Source organism: Amphiprion ocellaris, chromosome 15 (genome assembly GCF_022539595.1).
Source record: "Amphiprion ocellaris isolate individual 3 ecotype Okinawa chromosome 15, ASM2253959v1, whole genome shotgun sequence".
Lineage (NCBI taxonomy): Eukaryota > Metazoa > Chordata > Actinopteri > Pomacentridae > Amphiprion > Amphiprion ocellaris.
Genome location: NC_072780.1, coordinates 31,031,660 through 31,056,173, shown reverse-complemented (window position 1 = coordinate 31,056,173; position 24,514 = coordinate 31,031,660). Strand labels below are relative to the sequence as shown.

The 24,514-nt window shown below is 35.3% G+C and overlaps 1 protein-coding gene across 8 annotated transcripts in view; it reads right to left on the bottom strand.

Annotated features, from left to right (window-relative positions):
• The window catches only part of pleca (plectin a), a 198,315-nt gene extending 174,165 nt beyond the window's left edge, over positions 1-24,150 (bottom strand). For 6 of the 8 annotated variants that reach the window (XM_035948473.2, XM_035948475.2, XM_035948474.2 and 3 more), the window contains exons 1-4: positions 23,991-24,150; positions 21,440-21,477; positions 14,073-14,228; positions 824-1,031 (exon numbers count right to left, since the gene is read on the bottom strand). In XM_035948473.2, coding sequence (XP_035804366.2) covers positions 824-1,031; positions 14,073-14,228; positions 21,440-21,477; positions 23,991-24,150 — 562 coding nt within the window. Of the gene's footprint in view, positions 1-823; positions 1,032-7,110; positions 7,322-14,072; positions 14,229-15,595; positions 15,647-21,439; positions 21,478-23,990 lie in introns of those variants that run through there. The other 2 variants (XM_035948478.2, XM_035948479.2) reach the window with 2 other exon arrangements.
• Positions 24,151-24,514: the final 364 nt, after the last annotated feature.

Here is a 24,514-nt window from a genome sequence, read left to right as displayed (position 1 = left end):
GTAGGAAAATACTGAGACCAACACACCGACAGATTTTTCTAGATGGAGAAGAAATTAAAAATTATTCTTCAGAGTCTTCTTAAGGTACAAAATATTTATAACACACAGGTTTTAATGTGTTGATGTTGCATCAGAGTGAAATATGAATGTTCTTCTACGTTCTCCTGACCATCTCCTCTGGATCAAGGCGACCTCCCAGGACAAAGCTGGGTGTCTTCACCGTAGACTTTCTGCTTTTTTTAATGCTTCAATGTCCCTAAGGGCCTCATATTAAGACTACTGGTAGATGACACAAAAGAATAATGTTCCAGAAATGTCTCACATGTATCAGTGGATGCACGGAGAAGCCTCTAGTCTCCATTTAGTTGCCATGACCAAAAACTCATTGAAAATAGCCTGACTCAACAAATGTAGATTATAAACCTGCCATATACATATTTCCTGCAGCTTTTATCTCCCCAACAACTTTCTACGTGTAACTATGAGAAACAAAAACAAGTTAGGGCTACTTTTAAAAACAAAAAAACATAAATTCTATCACCACCATTTAAGCTTTTTACGTGTTATTTCGCGCATTTCTATCCTTATTCTGAAAAAAATAACCTTGAAGTTCCTCATCTCTGGATATCAAAGCTACATATTGATGTATAAAATAATCCCTTCCTGTGCAGCAACTCAGTGCAGTGAAGCAGCTGCAGAAAAGGCCACAGATCGACACAGTTATTTCCTCCACACAGTGAGACAATCAGCTGTTGGGAGGAGAGGCTAACATTCAGCACAAACACAGGAAAAGACTGTTCCAGCTTCCAGGTGAGCTTCTTACCTGCGATCCGGATCACGGCTCTCTCCGCTGGGTCCAGAACGTCTCCGGAGGCCGACTTGGAGCGTTTGATGCGGTGGTGTTTGGGCAGGTTCCAGGGCAACGTGTCTCCGAGTGACGGCGAGCAGCTGACCAAGCTCAGATCACTGGAGCTTTCCTCCGACGCCGCCCGGACCAGAGGCCTCCGCTTGGGCTTCACCTCCTCCATCGTCTGCATGGACAGAGGACGACAGTATACTCTCAAATCAAGAACAACAGAAGCACAACAGAGGGAATTTACATCATTTCTGTAATCTGTTCAGCACTGGTTTCTGTGCATCGGCTTCACCAAATATTAGTTGTACATTCAACTGCAACTAATGATTCATTTCTTGACTATTTGATTAGTTGTTTGGTCAATAAAATGTCAAAAAATGGTGAAAATAATGTTGATGTACTACAACTTGTCCAAAACCCCAAAATATCCAACTATAATTAGTCTTAATGCATTATTTGTTGTTTTTCTTTGTCCTTTGTGAATATTTTGGAGTTTAGGTCAACATAAATGTTCCATTTTGGATTTTTTTCATCATTTTAAAGATGAAATAAGCTGCAAATGATGATTATTTTTTATTAGTTGTGGGACGCGATTTTAAAAAATTTAATTTAATTAATTACAGGCGTTGTAATTAATTAATCACAATTAATTGCAGTTTTCTCAAATAGCAATATTTGACACAATAAGTGAAGTTTTTCAATTCAAATAAAATTATGGTTGACAGTTGAATCAATGAATAGACATATAGATGTTTATAATTTAAAATTTATTTTAAAAAAGGAAAATGGGACATACAGAAAAAGTGATTTTGATGACTTAAAGCCTGAATTTAGTTGTTTTTTCCACTGTATGGCACATAAAATCAGCATAAGTATTTCAAGGAGCTTCAGAAAGTTGAAAATCCAGAGATTCATTCTGTTTTCATCTTTGCTGGGTCTGATAAATGGTGGAATTTTGATGGTTCTTTTTATAGGAATATCAATTTTTAGTTATGTAATTTTTTATAAACAGAAAGTTTATAATTAAGTTATTAAAAGAGGTATTTTTGTTGTTTAGGTTATTCCTCCTCCAAGGAGGCAGAGCCTCAACGGAGTAAAAACTTAAACCACAAAAATGTTTCATTTCTATTTATCTGCATTTTTCATCTGTCTGCTACATTCACAGATTACTGCAAATCTAAGTGCAATTATAGCGATTTTATTCAACATTTTAAGACTTTCTGTAAACTCTAGCACTGTCTAGAAAAGTGGTCTATTATGGGATGGCTACACCGTTAGCCGTTAGCATGACTCGTAGGTAACGTTAGCTCTAGTGCTAACAGCAACATGTTTTACATTGAGGTGATACCGTCGGCTTGAAGTGCTGCAGTGATCAGAAAACTCTTTGTTGTACAATTTACACACAACCAGGCTTTTATCCAAGCTGCCATCAGGAAGATTTTTAAAAGAAAACTTTCTGTCCAACAAGCTCAATCTCACCTTCCTTCACTGTTCACCAGTGCCTGACTTCACTCAGTGCTTCCTGTGCTTCTTCTTCATGGCTACAAACAGACTTTAGGTTTATTACCGCCACCTACTGGGCTGGAGTGTTCATCAGAGTTACCGGTGTGCCAGAAATGAGGGAACTGAGGAGGCAGCAATTAATTGCGTTATTATTTTTAACGCGTTAGTTTCGCGGTAATCTATTAATCGGAATTAACGCGTCAAAGTCCCAGCCCTATTTTTTAGATTTAATGATGACTCTGTAGAATTTTTCCCATTTATTAATTAGTTGTTTGGTCAAAAAACAAGGTGTTGAAAAAAATGTTGAGGATGCACTAAAAGCTATTCACAATCCAAAAAAATTCAGCTATAATTTATCTTAATGCAAAATTTGCTGTTTAGGTTAACATAAAGGTTCCATTTTGGACATCTTTCAGAATTTTACTGATGAAATAAACTGCAAATGATGGTTATAATTCCAATCAATTAAACTGTAGGTAGTTTTCCTCATTTATTAATTAGTTGTTTGGTCTATAAAATGTCATAAAATGATGAGAAATGTCGATCAGTGTTTCCAAAAGTCCAAAATAACAATGTTTTGTTCACAACCCAAACACATTCATAATAGGGAGAAATAGTACACATTATTATGACAGTAAAGGCTGTTTGGAAACAATGGAAAGACATTCTAAAGAAAGAATTTGGACTTGTGTTTCAATAACCATTTGATTATCTGCTCAGTTGATTACTGGCTGTTTTTGACATTACAGTTTTTAGTGTTATCACAAACTGCAACAAAAAAGGTATTTTTTATGAAACTGGCTTCACTTTCCTGTAGATGTTCTAGTTAAAAATAACTAAAAACAGTAAACTGAGCTTTAAATTGAGCTTAAGCATCACTAACAGAATAATTATAATGTACTTAATACACTTAAATTCACAGAAGATTAAAAAATTCATCCACTCAGACCATCTCGCCGTGTCTTATGTGGAAAAAATGCAAACTAAAAACTTCTAAACCACATGTTTCAGTGTAAAAATGGACTGATTTATGACCCAGTCCTATTTTGGAGCTTCTATATTTAGACCTGAAGAGCAGCGTAGAGGACAAAAGCTCCGTCTGCAGCTTAGACTGGTCGGGCAGGTGATGCTAATGTCGCTAACAGTTTGATTTCTGCTGAGTCACAGCTTCAGAGGACGGGATGCTGCCCGGAGCCTCGGCCTCTGATTGGTCGACGGCATCAGCAGCATCCTCAGGTTCAGACTCAGGTTAGGATTCAGCTGGATTCTATTTCTGGTACTGTTTGTTTCAGTAACTGCAGAGCTGCCATACGGTCGCTGATTTATTTATTCATTAAACAATAAAACATTAATTAATCCAAAATACGTTTACTGCCTGGTATCAGGTTTGTAAAACTGGATTAAAGGATGTTGAAAACTGAACTGGTACACCAACTGAAGCTTCAACTGGAAACATTCAACTGAATTAAGTTTATCCTGATTAAATTAGGAAGTAATAATAATGTCACTGATCCACTTAAATTCTTTAGTTCCTCTCAAATGAACAGCTGCTTAATTTTAAAGGGAGTCAATTTGAAGTTTCCAATTTTTCCAACTTACATATTTGCTAAAACTGAAATGTAAATCAGCATTTTGTCATTAGACTTGATCAAAAAAAAATTTCTGTAATTTCACACAAAATAATAGTAAATTGTTCAAGAAGTTCAGAAAAGTTAAAAACCATTATTTTTTTTTAATTGTATATTTGATGTCGTTGAAGTGTAGCAATGTTATCAGTTAATGTTGATAATGGGTTTTCTGATGTTTTTTAAACTGCAATATCATCATTATAGGTATATTATATAAAATAAACAAATATTTTTATTTCATTAGTACACATAATATTTATTTCAAACAACTTAATGCTATTTTAGTGATTTTAAATTTTGTTGAATTAAAAATAACTAACTTAATATATAACACAATATTAACAAAAAATAAAAATAAATGAATAAAATTAAATTAAAAAAATTTTCATAATGACAGTAAAAGAGTAAACAAAACACAAAAATCAAACCAAACAACAAACAAGCCAAAATTAATAAGTAAAATAAATAAATAAATAAATAAATAAAATATATAAATAAATAATGAAAAAATGTATTTCTGTATTTTTAATTAATGGTTATTGAATTTTTAATAAATTCAATTTTCAATAAAAAATTTTTTTACAAAAATAAAAAACTTTCACAATAACAGCAAAAGAACAAGCAAAATGCAAAAACAGAACAAAACAAAAAACTAACCAAAAAAAACCCAAAACAGGTCAAAACTTATAATAATTAATAAAAATAAATAAAACTAACAAAAAAATAAAATATACTTCTGTACTTTTTAATAAAGGGTCACTTGTACATTTATTTTAATTAATTAATTCTTTTTCTGTTTCAGCAGTAAAATAAAAATAAAAACTTTCAACTTAAAAATAAAATACATTTTCATAATGACAGTAAAATAACAACCAAAACACGAAAACAAAACAAAACAAAAAAAAGGCCAAAACTAATTATAACTAATAAAAATAAATAAACAAAACAAACAAAAAAATTTTAAAATTCTGCATTTTTAATAAATGGTCATTAGTGCTTTTATTTATTTATTTGATTTTATTCTGTTTTATTTTTTGTGATTTTTTACTATTTTGACAGTTTTGTTGTGACCATTTTCCATTGTATTTAAAAAAAAAATCTTTCAATGTACAATATTGATTTGCCATTAAAAAATAATGAATTTAGATTATTGTTTAATTCCCAGTTCAACCAGCTGTTCAGCTGATCACTGACTGGTCTGAACATTACAGTACATATTAGTAACCTGCAGAAAAACGTATTTTATATGAAACTAACTTCACTTATCTAGAAGTACTGATACCACTTACCCAGATTTTTTTTTTTTTTTTTAATGTCTAATAATGATTTTTCCACAGTAATTACAACATGAGCTGGACCATTCTTCACTCAGAGATTGTTTTTCTGGCCGATTTTAAACCGACTTTTTGTCTCTAGTGACACAATATTACTTTATAAGCTGCTTTTCAGTAAAACTTGAGGTCAAACACTTCAAGTTGAGCTCATTCACTCATATCTCAGTGTAAAGCAGCAGCTCGCTGACTGATCTGAATGGAAACATGGCCACAGTCTAAACGCTGACCTGCAGCTACAATAACTGGTACTGTATAAATACTGGAGGCAAAATGCAGGCGCTGCTGTTTCAAAGGGTTACAGGGAGTCGTGTTAAAAATTCATAGCTTCTAAAATAGAAACCAGAGAGACAGAAAAGAGAGAGACAGACCTCAGCTCTGCTCTGAAATCTGCAGAATCCTTTGCACCAAACTTCCTCATATCTGAGAGTCTGGATGAATTATTGGTGCACTGCAGAGGATCTATCAGCGGTTTCAGCCACTTAGAGGAGATAATAAACATCTTTACTGCCTTCCTGCTCTCCTCATTCTATTACTATTCACAGTGGACCTGCTCCTGCTCTGGACTCCATCCAACACAATAAAAGCATCAGAGGGACCTGCAGTTACCAGGCAACCCTGAGGAGCCTCAAGGAGCTGATCCTGGAGCCTTCAGGACCAGGACCAGGACTTAGGGGAATTAGACTCACATCAGTCTAAAATCATTCTAAATCAGTCTGGATTAGACTAAAATCAATCTGATTCAGTCTAAAATTAGTCTGGACCAGTACAAATTCAGTCTAAATCAGTCTAAATCTGTCTGAATTAGACTCAAATTAGTCTAAAATCAGTCTGAAACTGTCTAAAATTAGTCTGGATCAGTATAAATTCAGTCTAAATCAGTCTGACTCAATCTAAAATTAGTTGAGAGCAATTGAAATTCAGTCTAAAATCAGTAGCAATCAGCCAAAAATCAGTCTGGATCAGTCTGGGCCAGTCAAGATTAGTCTAAAATCAGTCTGAATCATTCTAAATCGGTCTGAACTAGAGTAAACCAGTCTAAAATTAGACTGGTTCAGTCTGGATACGTCTAGATTTGTGTGGATCCATTTAAAGTCAGGCTAAATAATTCTAAATCTCTCTAAATCATTCTAAACCAGTCTAAATCCATCTGAAACATTCTAAATTTTGTCAGTCTTGGTCTGTTTAAAACCAGCCTGGATCAGTCTAAACAATTCTAAATCAGTTTAAATCATTCCAAACCAGTCTAAATTATTCCAAATCAGTCTAAACCAGTCTAAATAATTCTGAATCAGTTTATATATTTCCAAATCAGTCTAAATCATTCTAAATTTGTCTAAATCAGTCAAACCAGTCTAAATCAGTCTTATTCAGTCTAAACCGGTCTAAATCATTCTATATCAGTTTAAATCAGTCTAAACCTGTCTGAATCGCTCTAAACCAGTCTTCCAGCTGTCCCCAGTGATGGACTTCATCAGGACTGGATCTGTTGATCTTCAGCTGTCAGATCTGAAGCTTCTCAGAATAAACCTGATCCTAAACCAGCTGCAGCTTCTCTGCAGCCACACCTGAGCTGATCCGCAGTGAGCAGCTGAGAATGAGGATGAGGATGAGGATGATGATGAGGATGATGATGATGATGATGATGATGATGATGCACCTGCAGGGCGACCGTCAGGACGCCAAACATCCTCCAGACTTATTTCTCATGTTTTGCAGTAAATCATGCGACGAACAGCGATGCGGTAAAACCTGAACCGGTCTCTCTCTAATCTCTCTCCCGGTTACTCACGCTAAAAATATCCAGGGCTGCTGCTGATCCGGTCCCCGGTAAACACTCGGTCGTGCAGCGGTACCGTCAGCGGATCCGTCCCGTTCAACCGAACTCACAGACCCACCATCCTCCTCCTCCTCCTCCTCCTCCGCAGCGGGAGTCGCGCCTGCGTCCTGCGGGATGCGGAGCCGCTCAGACCCGGACCGAACCGGGCCGAGAGCAGGAACCGGCAGCCCGCATGTCCCCTCCGTTACTAGAGCAGCAGCAGCACCGGAGGCTCCGACCGGCACCGGCACCGGAGAGCAGAGTGAGTCGGTGGAGGATGACCGGAGGATGTGTCTCCTCCAGGTCCCTCAGACGGTTTGTTTCGGTTCGTTCAGACTCAGACAGAAACATAAACTAGGACATCTGTCAGATTATACTTTATATAAAGAAGTTACACTATAAAAATATATCTGGGATCAACAGCAACAAAATAAGTTTACATTAATCACTTTGAGTTCAGACAACTACTAATAAAATTATGTTCAACCAACAAACTATACTGAGTTGGTTGAAATGTGAAGGAATTAAGCTGATTATTCATGAAAAAAATAAGTTGTTCTGACTCCATATTAAAGTTACACTATAAAAAAATATATCTGGGATCAACAGCAACAGAAGAAAACAGTTTTCATTAATCACTTTGAGTTGAGACAACTTCTAATAAATAAATACGTTCATCCAACAAATTATATTGACTTGGTTGAATTAACTTTCCCTCTTCAAAGTTATTTTTAATTACTGAATGATTAGTAGCATAAACACAAGTTTTTAAGCTGATTATTCATAAAAAATTAAGTCATTCCAACCAGTATTTTCACAGACTTAAAGGAATTGTTACGTGTAATTTACTTAATTATCATAATTATGAACACAACAGTATAAGTTGTCAAACATTTTAAAAAATAAGTTGCTCCAATTAGATTTTCTTCACTAGTTTTGGTCCTTTCTTTTTTGTTGAAGTAGTTTTATTTGTTTAAAAAGGATTGCATCAGTGTTTTTGAATTGAGACAACTTCTAATGAAATTATGTTAGACCAACAAACCATATTGAGTTGGTTGAATTAGCATTTCTTCTTCAATCAGTCGGAGTTGTAATTGATTACTCAATGATTTGAAGCATGAGCAAGTTTATTAAGTTGATTATTCATAGAAAAGCAAGCCGTTCTAACTACCATAATTATGAAAACAAGTTTAGAAGATGATAAACATTTAAGAATTAGGTTGATCCAAATAAATATTCTTCATGTAATTTCTGGGATCAGTAAAGTTTTCCAGCTTCAGTAGTTTTTTGCATTTTTGCTTTTTGTTCATGTAGTTTTATTTGTCCTTCTTTTCTTCTTTTTTTTAAATTAAGGTTGTATATTATTTTAAGTTCACACTACTTCTAATGAAATTATGTTCAACCAACAAACTATATTGAGTTCAGTGAAATAAATTTTCTTCTTCAAAGGTATTTCTGCTAACTTAATTATTCATAAAAAATACGTCATTCTAACTGGTATTTTCACTGATTTAAAAGAGAACTTTTTTAACTGTTCATATTTAAGACCACCGTATAAGTTGACAAACATTTAAAAAATTAAGTCCAATTACATTTTTTGAGCAGTTTTTGTTTTTAATTTCTGTTCATGGAGTTGAATTTATGTTTTTTTTTACATAAGTTTGCATCAACCTAGTATAACACAAAGTACTAGTACTAGTAATAATATAGTACAAACTAGTAATTTTTAAAGCATTTCGTACTTACTTACCATAATTTTAAAGGAAAGTGTATAAGTTGCCAAACATTTAAAAAATTAAGGTGCTTCAATTAGATTTTCTTCATTCATTTTGGGCTGTTTCTTGTTCATGTAGTTTTATTTATATTTTTTAAAAAATGAGTTCAGACAACTTCTGATGAAATTATGTTCCTCCAATAAACTATAGTGAGTTTGTTGAATTAGTTTTTCCTCTGCAGTCAAAGGTATTTTTAATTATCAAATGATTAGTAGCATGAACACAAGATTTTGAGTTAATTATTCATACATTTTAACTTGTTCCAATTAGTATTTTCACATCATTTAAAAGGGATATTTTTAAAGTGTTACGTAATTATCATAATGATGAAGACAAGCCTATTACTTGACCAACATTTTAAAAATTAACCTGGTTTAATTAGATTTCTTTGAGCAGTTGTTTTGTTGTTTGTTTGCTTGTTTATTTTTACTGTTTGTTTGCTTTTTTACATTTTCGTCCATGCAGTTTCCTTCCTGTTTATTATGTGGCTTATTTCATGTACAGTCAATGATGGAAACAATCTAAGTTATTTATATATAACATACATTTTAAGAAATTATGTTTCAACTGAAAAAGACTGAGCGTAACAGTATGTATTTTTTTTAATTTCTACAACTTCTTGAAATTATGTTGAACCAACAAGAGAATTAGCTTTTCTGCAACAATCTGAGTATTTTAAATTACTCATAAATAATCCTTATTCCAACTAGTCTTTCTATGTTATTTAAAGGTAAATTCCTAAGTGTTGCATAAGTTTTTTTCATGTTTTTTTGTCAACATGATATTGTGGAATTGTGTATATTGAGCATGTCACTTCTGTCAGATTTCACATCATTTTTACACTTCTTACACTTTTTGCTTGTTATTTTATAGCATTAAAGTAACACAGGAGATGGTTAGGGTTAGGATATGGGGCTTGCAATAGATCCCCAAGAGTGCATTCCATGAATTCCTGATACCAGGTTGTTTTTTATTCCTGTAGTAGCATCTAAGAAACTATTTAATTTTACAACAAAATTTTTTTAATTTTAATTTTTAAATCAATGCAATATTTAAATCTTGAAAATTAAACAGAACAATAAATCTGTTTGAAATGAAACAATATTAAGTTCATGCAGATTAACATTACTGCATCAAGACAACTCAGAAAAATTGAATTACACTTTTACAATGTATTCTGAGCTCTCACACTCTGTCGCTCTGGTAATTCCATCTTTCCCTGAACTTCACACCTTTCTGCTGCTGCTGAAAGAGAAGACATTCCTCTGCTGAGCTCAGCATCTATCCAACACGAGGAAACAGACGATCTGCAGCGATAACATACTGCACTTATGATCACAGACAAGAAAAAGGATCTGACATTTTAACACCACTGAGAGTTCCCTGCACAAAACTGCTGTTAAATTCAATTCTATCATGAGCAATAAAGTAGTTCTGCAGGATATTGGAATAACTGACACAGCAGTATCTTTTTCTGAGATGTCTATTGCAAATACCTCTGATTTTGTTATGAATTTAAGATTCTACGATGATTTGGGTGATTTTATAGGGGAGTGTATCCATATTGAAGCTGAAAACAACCTGTTTGGAACCGTATTTATATGGCGTAACTCTGGTAAAGACATCTGAAATAGGCTCTGGATCACATTCAGATGTGGCTTAGCACTTGTCATGCAGAGCTTTGTGCTGCTGATTTAAACGGCCAAACAAATTGGTTGAGTTGGCAGCGACTGAGAGACAACACAGCACCTGTTTCTGCTCAACATCATCCTTTCTGCAGCCAAAATATTTCTACACACTGATTTCATTTCACACATCAACAAACTCTGCAACTTTTAAATAAATCTTTTTTAAAACTCAATGTATCCAAGATCATTGTGCAAAACAAGTTGATGTGATGTGAGTATTATGCAGAGGAAGAAATGATATATTGTGCAGTTTTCAGATTTTAAATGGGTATTTTGTGGTTAAATAGAGAAAAACAGCAAAGATTAGTTTTCCAGCTGGCATCTGACAAAGACCTTCAACAGTTCAACAACTAAACTGTCTCCATGACACCAGATGACTCCATCCAATGAAACAGGCCATGAAATGTGGTAGAAGACTCTGAGAAGGTAAAACTTTATATGACTAAAATCCAAAAAACAAACCAAAAAGTTCACAAAACCTTTGCAACTACAGTGACGATCAAACATACAGTGAACATACAGCTTCTAGAGGAAGAACTTCCTTCTTCATGGATCCTTTCAGCTCATGTTGATGTAAAACCCTGTGGACACCGACAGCTGTGTTCCAGCAGCTTCTCATCCATTCATACCTGCTTTCTGATGATTCTTGGTTGACTCTTGACCATCCTGACCAATCGTCTCTCAGCAGCAGGTGATAATTTGTGTTTTCACTCTGATGGTGGCAGTAACACAACTGGACCATGAACTTTAGATGGACAAACAGATGATATTGGATCTGCAGCTGCTTTGAAATGGCTCCAAGTGACTTTCTGACTTGCTAAAATCAATGATTTGCTCTTTGAGATCATTGCTGAGCTCCTCAGACTTTCCCACTGTAGTGTTTGAGTCTAATGAGTGGATCTAATGGGTTCTATTTAAACTGGCTCAGAGGAGTCAGCAGCTGTAGTCGACTGCAATCACTCATTAGAAGTTAAGTGGCCATGAAACTAAAAAAAACCTAACTTAACAACTTTCTACATCAACAAAACTGATGATTAAAGTTGCTGCATGTATATTTTTGACCCATATCTCCAGAAGAACTTTAATAAATCTACGAATGAACCAAAATGCAGGATTGTTTCAGTGATTCCATTTGAGAAAATTATGAGTTATAGGTGAAAACTCAATGATAGACATGTTCTTCACAAATGGTTGTAAACTTTTGTTCACGGCTTCATCTTCTGTTTCCGCCATTGACCTCAGCCTGCACTTTGCACTCATAAAAATGCAAATGAAGAGCTTTTAACCTGTAAATCTGTTCCATTTAGCCTCCGTTTGCTCTGTTTATTCTCCGTCATGATTTTCAGGTTCGCTTCGAGTCAAATTAAAAAGTGCCATGCTGAGCCATTACGTAATCACAACAACACTCTGAATGATGGACGGCCTGTTTGTGCTGCCCTCTACTACATTATTAGTCTCCCAGTGGTGGAATGAATCGGGCCGGGGTGGGGGTGAGGTGTCGGTTCGATCCTGCACAGAGCTCACTCTTGTATTCGCAGTGGATGCGTGTGATTAGTCCTGAATGTGGATTCAGTGCCAGCTTTGTGCCCATTGTACTGAAGATTTAATCTGGTCAGCCGAGTGCTTCACAGAGGCGAGAGCCAGTGGAGCTCTGAGTGAAGGACAGTCCACGTCCTGTTGTAATTACTGAGGAAAATCATTAGTGTACAGTGGGAAAAAAATAAAACAAAAAAATCTTGTAAAAAAAAAAAACAAAAAAAAAAAAAACAAAGAAATAAAGAAAAAGAAAATCTAGCAGCAAGGATATCAGGAGAAAAAAAAACATTAAAAATGGTGGAACATTGTAACGTTAAAAAACAAAACAACCAAAAGTAAAACTGAAAATAACACCAAATACCAGTAAAATAAAGATTTTTAAAATTATTTTCATACAGAAAAAATTTAATTTTGCAGATATTTTGAGTGGATATTTTCAGTTTGGGATTTTATTTGTTTTTCTAACAGTGAAAATATAAGTCATCATGCATTATTTTTCAGTGATTTTACCACATATGATTTATAATTTAATTGAAAATGATTTACAAATTCTCAGTCATTAATATTCATATTTTTCTTTCAAAAAACAGCAAATATCTGTTAAAAATGTATATTTTTAGTGGATTGAATTACTGTAAAACTGTATGATTTTATAGTCACACTGTAAAAGAAAAAAACTGTGACTTATAAAAATACAGATTTTTAATAATAATGTTTTTGTTGTTTTTTGTTTTTTCTGGCAAATGTCTGTGAAAAACAATAATTTTCTTGATTTAAAAACAATAAAATATAATATATTCTTGTATAATCAAATAGCCTAAAAGAATAAATGAGAATTTATAAAATAATTTAGATTGTACTGTAAAATTTGAAATTTTTGCAAGTGTAATTTCTTTAACAATTTACAGATAATCCTTGTTCTGTTAAATTATAGTTTATATCCAGTAATTTCACAGAAAAATATTCTACTGTACCTAAATCCACAAAAAAAAATATTTTACAGATATTTGGTCTTACATTCAATTTTTGTATTTATTTATGTAACAATTATTAGACCATAACTGTATTCCACTACTTTTATTAACTTGTCTTTTTTCTTTTTTTAAATGTTACTCTTTTTTGCAGATTTAAACGGAGTGAAAGGAAACAAAATGTTATGATCAAGTGTTGTAAACAAACAAATGTATAAATATGCAGATTTTTAAAATGGGTATTATTGATAGCTTTGGCCTATAGATTAAAAATTCTCTGATTTAATAATAAATTGTTAAAAATATATAAACAAGACAAAACAAAGAAACAAAAAAACAAATGTGTTCACTATTTCAGAACCACACCAGCATGATCAGTGGGAAAACAAGATAAAGGAAATGTCGGAAATTGGTTGAAAAACAGAAAATAAATGCAGTCTAAAAGTGGGAGAAAACATCAAACTTTAAAGACCCCCCTCAGATGTAAATCTTTTTATTTAGCGGCCCTTGAGGTGTTTTTTCTAAAGTCGAAAAAAGAGAATCAAGAAGAGGAGCAGAAGTCTAGTTTCCTCCCAAATCATTTTAGTTCAATATACTAAAAAGGCTTCGTTTGGAATTTGCCACCAGCTACACCCCCACAAAAAAGTGCTTATTCTAGCTTTAACTGTATATTCTATGAAAATACATCTCTGTCAAGTAACATAAAACTAATGTGTAATACAACACGGCTCATTTTAGGTTCAAGCAGCCAAGTTTGAGATCAAATTTAAGTCATTTTAGTGCAAAATTCTGCATTAATTAACACTAGAAAAGCAGCAGAAAAGTTAATCAGTGACAACAGAGGATTTTACTGTAGATTTTTATTAAATTTCACTCATTTTAAGCTCCTGAACTGGATTTATTAACTCAACAAAGTGAAGAAGGTGCTTCTGAAACAGCAGGAAATGATTCCTTTAATTCTTTACCTTCTGAGTCACGGTTTCCACGGCAGCTTTCAGAGGTCGTCTCTTCCTCTTCCTCACCGTCGGACCTGGAGGCTCCGATCCAACCAGAGACTCCTTCAGTAAAACCTCCTCCGGCTGGACGCAAACCACCGCCTTCTCTTTGGGCTTTTTCTTCCTCTGAAATCAAACGCTCACTTTAGTTACTTCATATTATTATTCAGCTGATTTAATTCAAGCAGCTGCATTTCATTTATATGACACTGACTTTACAATTCTGCCAATAAATAAAGAGCCACTGAAACACATCTTTTAACGTCAGAATCTGTTATTATTTCCAAAATTAGGCTCATTTTTAAAGTTGTAGAGTCACCAGATGTTCTTTTTCCTGCTGCTGGAATCCCCTGAAATGGAATCAAACCATAAAATGGTAATAATTCACCCAAAATCCATCTATAAACTTACTTTTACAATATTTAGTGGTCTAATTCTGCACAGTCTTCATCTACACGACTTCTGTTTCAGTCATTTTCATTTTCTTGAATCTTATCTCAGAGTAACATACAGTTCTGAAGATATTTTTGAAAGAACTGATTGTACACGTCCATGAATATCATTGTCCAACAGAAAACAAGACTCTCTTTCATTCAGTTTTTGAAAATCACATGCAGACAGAATGAAATCATTCACATTTTGGACGGACAATAGAAATGTAAAGCAGCTCGGCTGTAGCCGCGGTGGTTTATGTCATGATGTGGAAATTCTTGGACGACGTCTCCCAGGCTGATATTGTACGGTGGAAAATAAAAATATGTTAATTTACTACATTTTCCTCTCAAATTTTGCACATTGTATTCATACACAAAAATTTGATAAGTAAATAATAATAAAAACAAAAGACTGTTCAAGTGCATTCACAAATTCATCATTTCACAAATACTTCTCTAATTCTTTTATTTATCTAATGAAAAATAACATTAAAAACTTGTAATTTTTATTAACTTTACAATTATATTTTTTTCAATAATTTTTTTTCTTTATTTTGAAGTAAAAGACTTAAAATATATTCACAAATTAATCATAATTTCACAAATATTTCCCTTTTATTCTTTCATTTAATAGATATCTAATGTAAAATAACATTAAAAACCTGTAATATAAAATAGCCATAAAAAGTACATTTTTAACATTTTGTTTTTTTTAACATGAAAAGACTGTAAAGGTAAATTCGCAAATTTATTGTAATTTCACAAATATTTCTCTTTTATTTCATACATTAAACTCTTAAATTCAGATTTAATGCTGTAAATATATTTCAAAAAAAAATAAATACAATTACTGACAGTAAACTGCAAAAAACATTATTTCTTTAATTTTACATAAATATGTTATATGAAAAAAATTCATTATGAAAAATTGGTGTATTTTGAAGAGATGCTTATTTTTCAGTTATTTTACAGTATTTTATGCACTCCAGCTGCTGGGATATTACAGTTTTGTATTTTATTTGGGCTTTTTTTTTGTTGTTTTTGTTGTTGTTGCATTACCTTAATCCTGGTTTGATCCCTGACACACCTGCCCATCCTTTTAAAAAGATCCAATTACAGGCTTCCTATGTAGTTTCCTCAGTAGTAAAGTAGATTTACAACACTTGATTGTCGTTAACAGACCCTGACAGCCTGATAAGCTCTGCTCTGAGACCTCACGTCTCTTTGTCCGTCCACTCGCTGCTGCAGGAGGAAAACGGACCTTCGCCGGCGAGTCGGGGCCTCTCAGACAAAGAGCTTCACTCATAGCAACGTTTGGGAGAGTCTCTCCAACTTATCGGACACAATGGAAGCTCAGTGCTGCTCCGCTGGACAACAACACTCAGAGAGACGCTGCCAAAACACACTGAGGGAGGCCAGCAGTCGCACAACTCAGGACGACATGAGGACACTTCAGCACACTTCATAGAGACACTGCAGCTGTTGAGAGTTACGTTACACGACGTGGATTATATGATATAAACAGAAGATGTCTGCAGGGTTACTGCATGCAATAAGCTAAATAAAGCATCCTACACAATCTATAACATGCTGGATATTTACTGCATGTACACTAGTGTTCAAAAGTTTGGAGTCACCCAGACAGTTTCATGTTTTCTATGAAAACTCACTTTTATTCATGTGTTAACATAATTGCACAAGGGTTTTCTAATCATCAATGAGCCTTTCAACACCATTAGCTAACACAATGTAGCGTTAGAACACAGGAGTGATGGTTGCTGCTTCCAGCTAGAATAGTCATTTACCTCATTAACAATGTGTAGACTGGATTTATGATTTAGTTCATGTTATCTTCATTGAAAAAAAAAGATTTTCTTTCAAAAATAAGGACATTTCTAAGTGACCCCAAACTTTTGAACAGTAGCGTGCATGAATTAAAGTTGCTCTAAACGAGTTAAGGTTGACCTACACTACCACTAAAAAGTCTGGGGTCACCAAATCACCTTGTCATTGTTCTTATTTTGCTTCCTGTTTTAGTCTAGAACAGGTGCTCAATACATTTCACTGAGTCTTATACTGTGTAGAATTAGGTTTGTGACAAATAAAAGGTCTTGAACTTGAACTCCACTTTTCCCACATTTTGTTCTGTTTTAACCTCTTTCCAGAATTAATTCAATCCTTTTTTCCCCACTCAATTCTACACACAATACTCCATAATGACAAAGTGAAAAATGCTTTTTAGGCTATTTTGCAAATTTATTGAAAATAAAACACACATCGGTATTGTGTGTACAGTTTTGAGGATTTTTTTGAGGATTTTTTAAAAAAAATTTAATCCATTTTGGAATCAGGCTTTAACGTCACAAAATGTGGTAAAAGTGAAACGGTATAAATACTTTGCAGATGCAGTGTAAAAAAAAGTATTTGACCCCCTACAAAAAACTTCTATTTTAGCATATTTGTCACACTTCTTTTTGATTTTTCAGATCATCAAACTAATATCTATGCTTATTTAATATTAGACAGAAATAACCCAGAAAATGCAGTTTTTAAATGGTGATTTATTGAAAACCTTTATCACCAATGGCAGAAAGTAATTGCCCCCCTACACCTAATAACCACCATTGGCAGAAACAACTGCAGTTAAATGTTTGTAATCAGTCTTTTCCATCACCATGAAGGAATTCTGATCCACTCTTCTCTGAGGAATAGTTTTAATTCAACCACATTAGATGGTTTTCGATCATGATCTGTCCGTTTCAGGTCTTGTCACAGCTTCTCAGTTGGATTCAAGTCCAGACTTTGACTCGGCCTCTCCACAACCTTAACCGTAGACTTGTTTGTGTGCTTCAGGTCGTTGTCTTGCTGCTTAAACCATTTGTGTTGAGCTTTAGGTCATGAACTGATGGTGGATTTTCTGATAGACAGCAGAATTCATGACACGTCGTCCAGGTCCTCCAACCATCACGTTACCACCACCAGGTTTCCCTGCTGGTATCGTGTTCTTCCATCGTTGTTCTATTAGCTTTACATCAGATGGAAAGGACCCACGTCATCTAAAAAGTTCCACCTTTGACTCATCAGTCCATAGGAAGTTATCCAAAAGTCTTGGAGCTCATCTACAGATTTTTTTTTTTGGCAAATACCAGATGAACCTTTATGTTCTTGTTGGTCGGTAGTGGTTTGACCTCCCATGGATCCATTTCCTCCCAGAGTCGTCCTTATAGTGGAATCATATAGACCTTAACTGAGGCCAGTGAGGCCTTCAGATCTTTAGATGTTCTTCTGGGTGCTTTTGGAGAAATGTTGGTACTTGGTATACTCCTGAAGGTTCACCCCTGCTCCATGTTTCTGTATTTGTGGATAATGTCTCTCACTGTGGTTCTCTGGAGTCCAAGAAACTTAACAATGACTTTGTACTCCTCTAGACATCAATGGATGGTTGAATCTCTTTAGAACGTGGCATCATGTGCTGCTTTCTGAGGCCCTTTAGCTACTTCACAACACCAAACAGGTTCTATTTAGTGATGTTAGGTTCAGCAGGCCTGGCAGTAACCATATGTGAGTGTGGATGGTACAGGTGAACCCAACTGACAAATGAATTTGGTCATTTGGTAGTTTGGTAGCTAAGGGGGGAATTACTTTTCACACAGGTGGGTTGGACAGTATTTTTCCTTCAAAAAGCTATCACAAACATTCAAGTTGCTGCCAAAGGTGGCCCACCCAGTTGTTGGGTTTAGGGGGGCAGTTACTTTTTCATATAGGTGATAGAGGTTTTCAATAAATCTTTCATAAATCATGATTTAAAAACAGAATGTTGTGGTTTATTTGGTTATCTTTGTCTTACATTAAAATGAGTTTGATGATCTGAAACATTTATGTGCAAAAGTACAATATTTCTTTAAGGGGGGCAAATAGTTTTTCACTGTATTTACAGATCAGTGTGTTCATAGCATTCTGTTTACACTGTAATATAATGTAAATAAAGCACTTTACTGCTGCTTTTGCACTTCTAATCAGATGCCAAACTGCATTTTATTGTACAATAAAGTCGAATCTAATCTAATCTAATTGATGCTGCACGTTTTCTGCAGTTTCACAGACAATATTCAAAATAACTAAATCTTCAACTGAGAATGATCTTCTTTGTCCTGTGCTTTGCTAAACTCCAGTTCCTCCTGTATTTATATAAAGAAAACCCCGTTGCTCATGCTGGAAACAGTGAACGCAAAACTTCCCCTTGTGTTAACTTTAGCACAAACAGGACAGGTTGAATCACCGCTTAAGCTGGAAAGTTCCTAAACGTTTGTAGCCTCAGTAGCAGCGAAGCTCTTAGACGACCAACAGCTTTGATCCAGACTGAAATATCTCACAGTTATCGGGTGGAGTGACTCAAAATTTGGTACAAACTGTCATGAATCCCAGAGGATGTATCCTAGAAGCTTGTTGAGTCACTAACTTTTCCTCTAACGCCACCATGAAGGTTGTATTTGTGGTTCTGAGCAGTGGGTGAGCAAATCCCTGCAGGCCAAAGAGTCGTTTTTTGGTCACTTACTCTTAAATATTAGCTTAGAAAAGCAAAACTGCCATAAAGAAGAGTGTAGAAAGCTTTTTATGTGACCCTCAGTTGGATAGAATGTGTATAAGTTTTAATTGTTGGTAAAGTTCATGAGATAATTTCAGTTTAAACTACATAATATTATTAGATTTTTATGTCTAAGGTGTCCTTGTTCTGCTCTGGATCTAGTGGAGGCATCACACTGTGACCATCCAGACTTCAGTTTCTTTGTTTTGGCTGCAGATTCTGGCTCAGTCTTACTTTGTTAAGCAGTTTGCTGCCAGAATTCTTTAAAGTATATGTTGTTTCTGCAATCTTTGGGAGTCTGTGCAGGAGATTCAACTAAATCCATCAAACTAAACCTAAATAACATGCACTTTAACTGATATAAAACACATATTTTAGCATTTAAAAAAGCAGAAACATGTTTCTAGTGCCTTTTCAATCTATATGTTGCTACAAAATCAGTCTAAATCATGAGGAATATTTCAGTTCTTTTGCATTTTATAGTTGAATGTTTTATATTAATGTTTAGCATTCCTTTACTCTCTCAGTATCATCACCAGGATTTCTTCTTACCTTTCTTTCCAAGTCTCGTTTTAGCAGATTTATTTTTATTTTCAGTAATGTTTCATACTTGCATCTTGCATTCAATCTCATGTTATGTAATATTTTTCTGAGCAATATCCACCACAAGAACTGAGCATGACTTCATTCTACTCGTTTTCAGACATTAGGTTGAGGTTCTTGTTTTTGTTTGTTTGTTTTTCTTTCATTTTGTGTGTTTTATTTTCCTTTTTTCCCCTCATGATTCTGTGGCACGTCTGAAATATATTAAATAAACTTACTATAGGATTAATAAAGTTATATCTTGTGTTAGCCATTCTGTCTGCAGTTGAATGATTAAAATTCAACAGTTTGGGAACAATGACCAAAAAGAAATGGTTCTGCAAAGAAGTTCTGCCAAAAAAATAGTAATTGTGAGTGTAGTTCTCTAACAGGTTTTACTGTTAGTTGTGTAAGATGAACAGACTCATTATTATGAAATCTGGGTTAAAAACTCACGTCTGTCTCAGGATAAAGTGTGATAACTTTCACTATTTCTTACATTCATCTAGCACCACCATCAGGTCAGAATTTGCACTGCTCAGAACTTTGATTTTTACCACCAAAACCACCAAATCCCCTCAACCTCAGCTGTACTCTGCACAGTAAATGCAACACTTTTAAACTAAGTTAACAAACTTAGCAAACATACTGACATTAGCATTTAGCTTAGCTTCACAGAGCTGCTAGCAAAGGTAGACTGGCTAATAACTGGTTTATAGATGTATATTTAAGTGTATTCCATGGGGTTTGAATGAAAAAAATCTGCCTATATTTCAGAATAATTTATAGACCCTGTAGGTCCATGCAGTTTTAAAGGTAAATTTAGATTCTAACTAATATTATAGAGTCTTAACCTTTACATTTTAGTCAAGTAAATTTGAATTTAGATATAATTGTAGGGTCCTGAGCGTAATATTTAAATTAACAACACAAATTTGAATAGTAATTTATACTGTGGGCTGAAATCCAAACATTTAACACAAGGGTCATTCCAGAATTGGACAACATTTTACATCCCACCCATCAAATTTCAAATAATCCATGTACAAAATACTAAAACGTGCAGTTTACTGGTACTGAGAACAAATCTAAAACAAAAACTAGGAGAAAAAAATGTTTGAAAATATTTTTAGAAAGCAGTGAGGTGTTGAGGCTTCACTCTTTCCAGTCATTTTCCATATTTTCTGTGCATTACGCTGGATTTTTCATGGCAGACGGCGGTTTTTGAGCATCAGATTATTCATTTTGTGCATTGTGTTGAATATTTAGGCAGCAATTTGAGCTTTTTCTGCATGAATTCATGTTGGAAATGTCTTCATGTATGTAAAGAAATGGACTAAATTCAAACACTAGTTCAAAAACTAATGGATTTAGTTTTCTACAATAGATGTAGTGGTTGTATGAGCTCATAATATACATAAAATATATATAAAGAAGCAAAATTATCCTGCTTTTACTTGTTGGACGTGTGCAAAATATTGAAGAGAAAGCTCCCCTGCATCTGTAACTGTGATTATTTGTGTTTTATTTGCAGTAAAACCAATAAAACTGAGCAAATTATTCATGTGTGCAATAATAAACTTGTCCAACCTGCTGCTTGTACAGTATGTGTTCAGAAAGTTCTCTGCATGATAGCACAAGCCAATGAGGCCCTCTGAAGTCTAAAGCAGGACATGACAAGCCGACAGAAGAAGCACAAGATGAGAAAATCAGACAGTGTTTGAAGAAAGACTCACCTGAGCCGGAGCTTTGGATTTAGAGTCTTTGACCATCACTGTGAGGAGAAAACACATTTTAAAAGGGCAGAAATATAGAGAATGTGCACCAGTAGAATAAGCGTAATAAGCAGTGACTCAGTGAAGCTCCACAGAATGAATGAAGGTGTTTTTCAAAGTTTTTAAAGCTGAGGTGACCTGTGTTTGCTGCAAGTTTCCAGATGCTTGCAGTGACATGCAGGTTTCAGTGACTCTGCATGTTGACCAAAGACATCACATCAGGTCAGATTTATGACGTATCATTAAGCAGACAGTCTGAAACTTTAACGTGCTCAGCTCTGATGGAACAGCATGTCTGCAGTCTCACAGAAATCTCCTAAAATTAAGTAAGTTGTATTGTACTTCAGAGTATAAAATCTATGTCTAACTGCAAACCTAAACACAAGGCTGAAACATTTATCACAATAAAATGTTTGATTTCGGGCGCCCGTATAGCTCAACGCGTTGAGTGGGTGACCCATGTACAGAGCTGGTCCCTGATGCAGCTGGCCCGGGTTCGATTCCCGCTCGCGGCCCTTTGCTGCATGTCTTCCCCCGCCTCTTCTCCCCTGTTTCCTGTCTCTCTCTCACTGTGCCTATCCAATAAAGCCCACAAAAAGGCCAAAAAAAAAAAAAAGTTTATTTTCACTCTATAGCAATAATTGACAATTTTGGAGGATTTGTTTTCAATAAAAATCAGAAGAAAAAAGATTTTATGTAACTTGAGCCTTTTTCACATCTCACAAGGGCAAGCACCAACAGACGAGACGAGAGGCCAAAGCCACAGACTTTTATAAAAAGGTGAAACTCGTCACTTAAAGAATCCTTGAATAAAAATCTATGGGAGAATTTCATATTGACCAAAAGAAAGTTGGTGGTACGACCTTAAAAAAGTGGTCTGTTTCATAACTTTTGAACCAAAAAACATCCAGCTAACGGTGTTGTTTTGTAATTGTGTGCATGTAGGTGGAAAAACACTTTAAAACCGTGTTTTAGTGCAAAGTCAACAAACTTTTTAAGCAGTTTTTGTATCAGATTTTACTGGTGGTTCAATAGCTAGGAATTCAGATTTGCTAGCTAGTGTTACAGCAAGCTAATATAGCATAACATTATGAGCTTAGCACAAAGTTTAGACAAATTTTATTATCATTAATATCTATATTGCTGATAAAAAAATATATCACCAATCACTAGTGAGCTAGTGAGTCTGTAAGCTAATGCAGCATAACTTTAACAGTCGTATAAAGTCAGAGCTAGTTTAGACAAATGTTATGACTATTGATTGATATTGACTGACATTCTACATTTTCTGACATTAAAATATGATCAAATCATCAATCACCAGGGATGCTTAGCCAGTACTAGCTATGAATTCAAGCTAGCTTCCTAACGCTACAGAAAGCTACTGCAGCATAAGGTTGTTAGTTTAAGATAAAGTCAGCTATCTTTATTATCATTGATTTATATTGTTGATTTACACTCGACATTTTCTGACATAAATATATTGTCAAATCATCAATAATCAGGGATGCTTAGTCTGTACTAACTATGAATTCAAGCTAGCTAGGTAACGCTACCGTAAGATAATGTAGCATAACGTTAGTAGTTTAACATAAAGTCAGCTATCTTTTTTTGTCACTGACTGATATTATTGATTTACATTTGACATTTTCTGTCATAAAAATATTATCAAATAGCCAATAACCAGGGATGCTTAGCCTGCACTGGCTAAAAAGTCAAGCTAGTTGGGTAACGCTATAGTAAGGTAACGCAGCATAACACATTTTTATTACCACCTATATTTAAATTTAAAGTGAAAAATACAGTCAAATAACCAATCACCAATGACGCTTAGCTAACACAAGCAGTTTTATGTCTTGAATTTACAGTTTTGGCTCATTTATAAAGATGGAGGACTGGTCTGGTTCGGCTTAAATAATTGCTAGATTAGGTGTTGAATGGTGCATTTAAGTAGACCACAGACTAGCGCACCTCGGGAGACCTGCACAGGAAGATCAATGGAGGGCGACCGGTTCAATTATCAAGAGATATGACGACCTGGCTCAGGGTTTGTTCATGCAATCGAACATTTTATGTGTAATTTGATGTGTACATCAGGTCAGATTTATGACGATTTAAGCCGATGGTCTGAAACTGCTTCACGTGTTCAGCTCTGATGGAACAGCATGTCTGCAGTCTCTCAGAAATCTCCTAAAATAAATAAGTTTTATTGTACTTGAGAGTATGAAGGCCTCATTTTGTCCTCCCTCACATGGCCAAAGGCTCATTTAAGCAGCAATCAGAGCAGCTCCGACCGCAATATGCAGCCGAAGCCAACACGAGCTGGCAGTTTCTGGAAAATACTCCACTTTTGGAAAGGAAACACCGACAATTTACAATTTACCAGACTCTGGGGGAGGGAAAAAAAACTGCATTTCCACCGAGTGTTCAGCAAAAGCAAGCCTGAGTTGAGTTGAAGGTAAAACTAAGCAGCATCAGTGAGGATGGAGGGGAGGCTGATGGGAACACCTACCTGCCAGGTATCTCTCCAGGGAGGGCGAGGAGCTCTGGTTCCAGCTGTAGCAGCAGAAGAAGAAGAGCCACACCAGGAAGGTGGCCAGAACCAGGGCCAGAACCCAGAGGAGCCGGGCCACGGCCGGGTTGGTGGCCGCCCAGGCCGTCAGGATGTCCATGCCGAGCTGAGCCGTCGTCCTCGGTGCGACTCCGGCTCATGAATGGGGCTGCAGCGGGCCGGTCTGGTCCTCTCAGGGCAGCCACAGCGCCTACAGCAGCAGGAAGAAGCAGCACCAGCAGAAGCAGCAGCAGCAGCAGCAGCAGCAGCAGCCAGAGCGACCACAGATGGATACCAGCTGTTCCACACGGAGCTCGGCCCACGTCAGCTCTCGATGTGTTTGTGCTTTTCTGGTGTGTCTGTTGTGTTTTACCGAGTCCTGGAAAAGCGAGTGTGTGCTTTAGAGAAACATTTCAGAGGAGTGGCTACGAGTTACAGCGGCGAGCTCAACCGTCAGCCACTCCCAGGAGAACATCAGAAGGAAT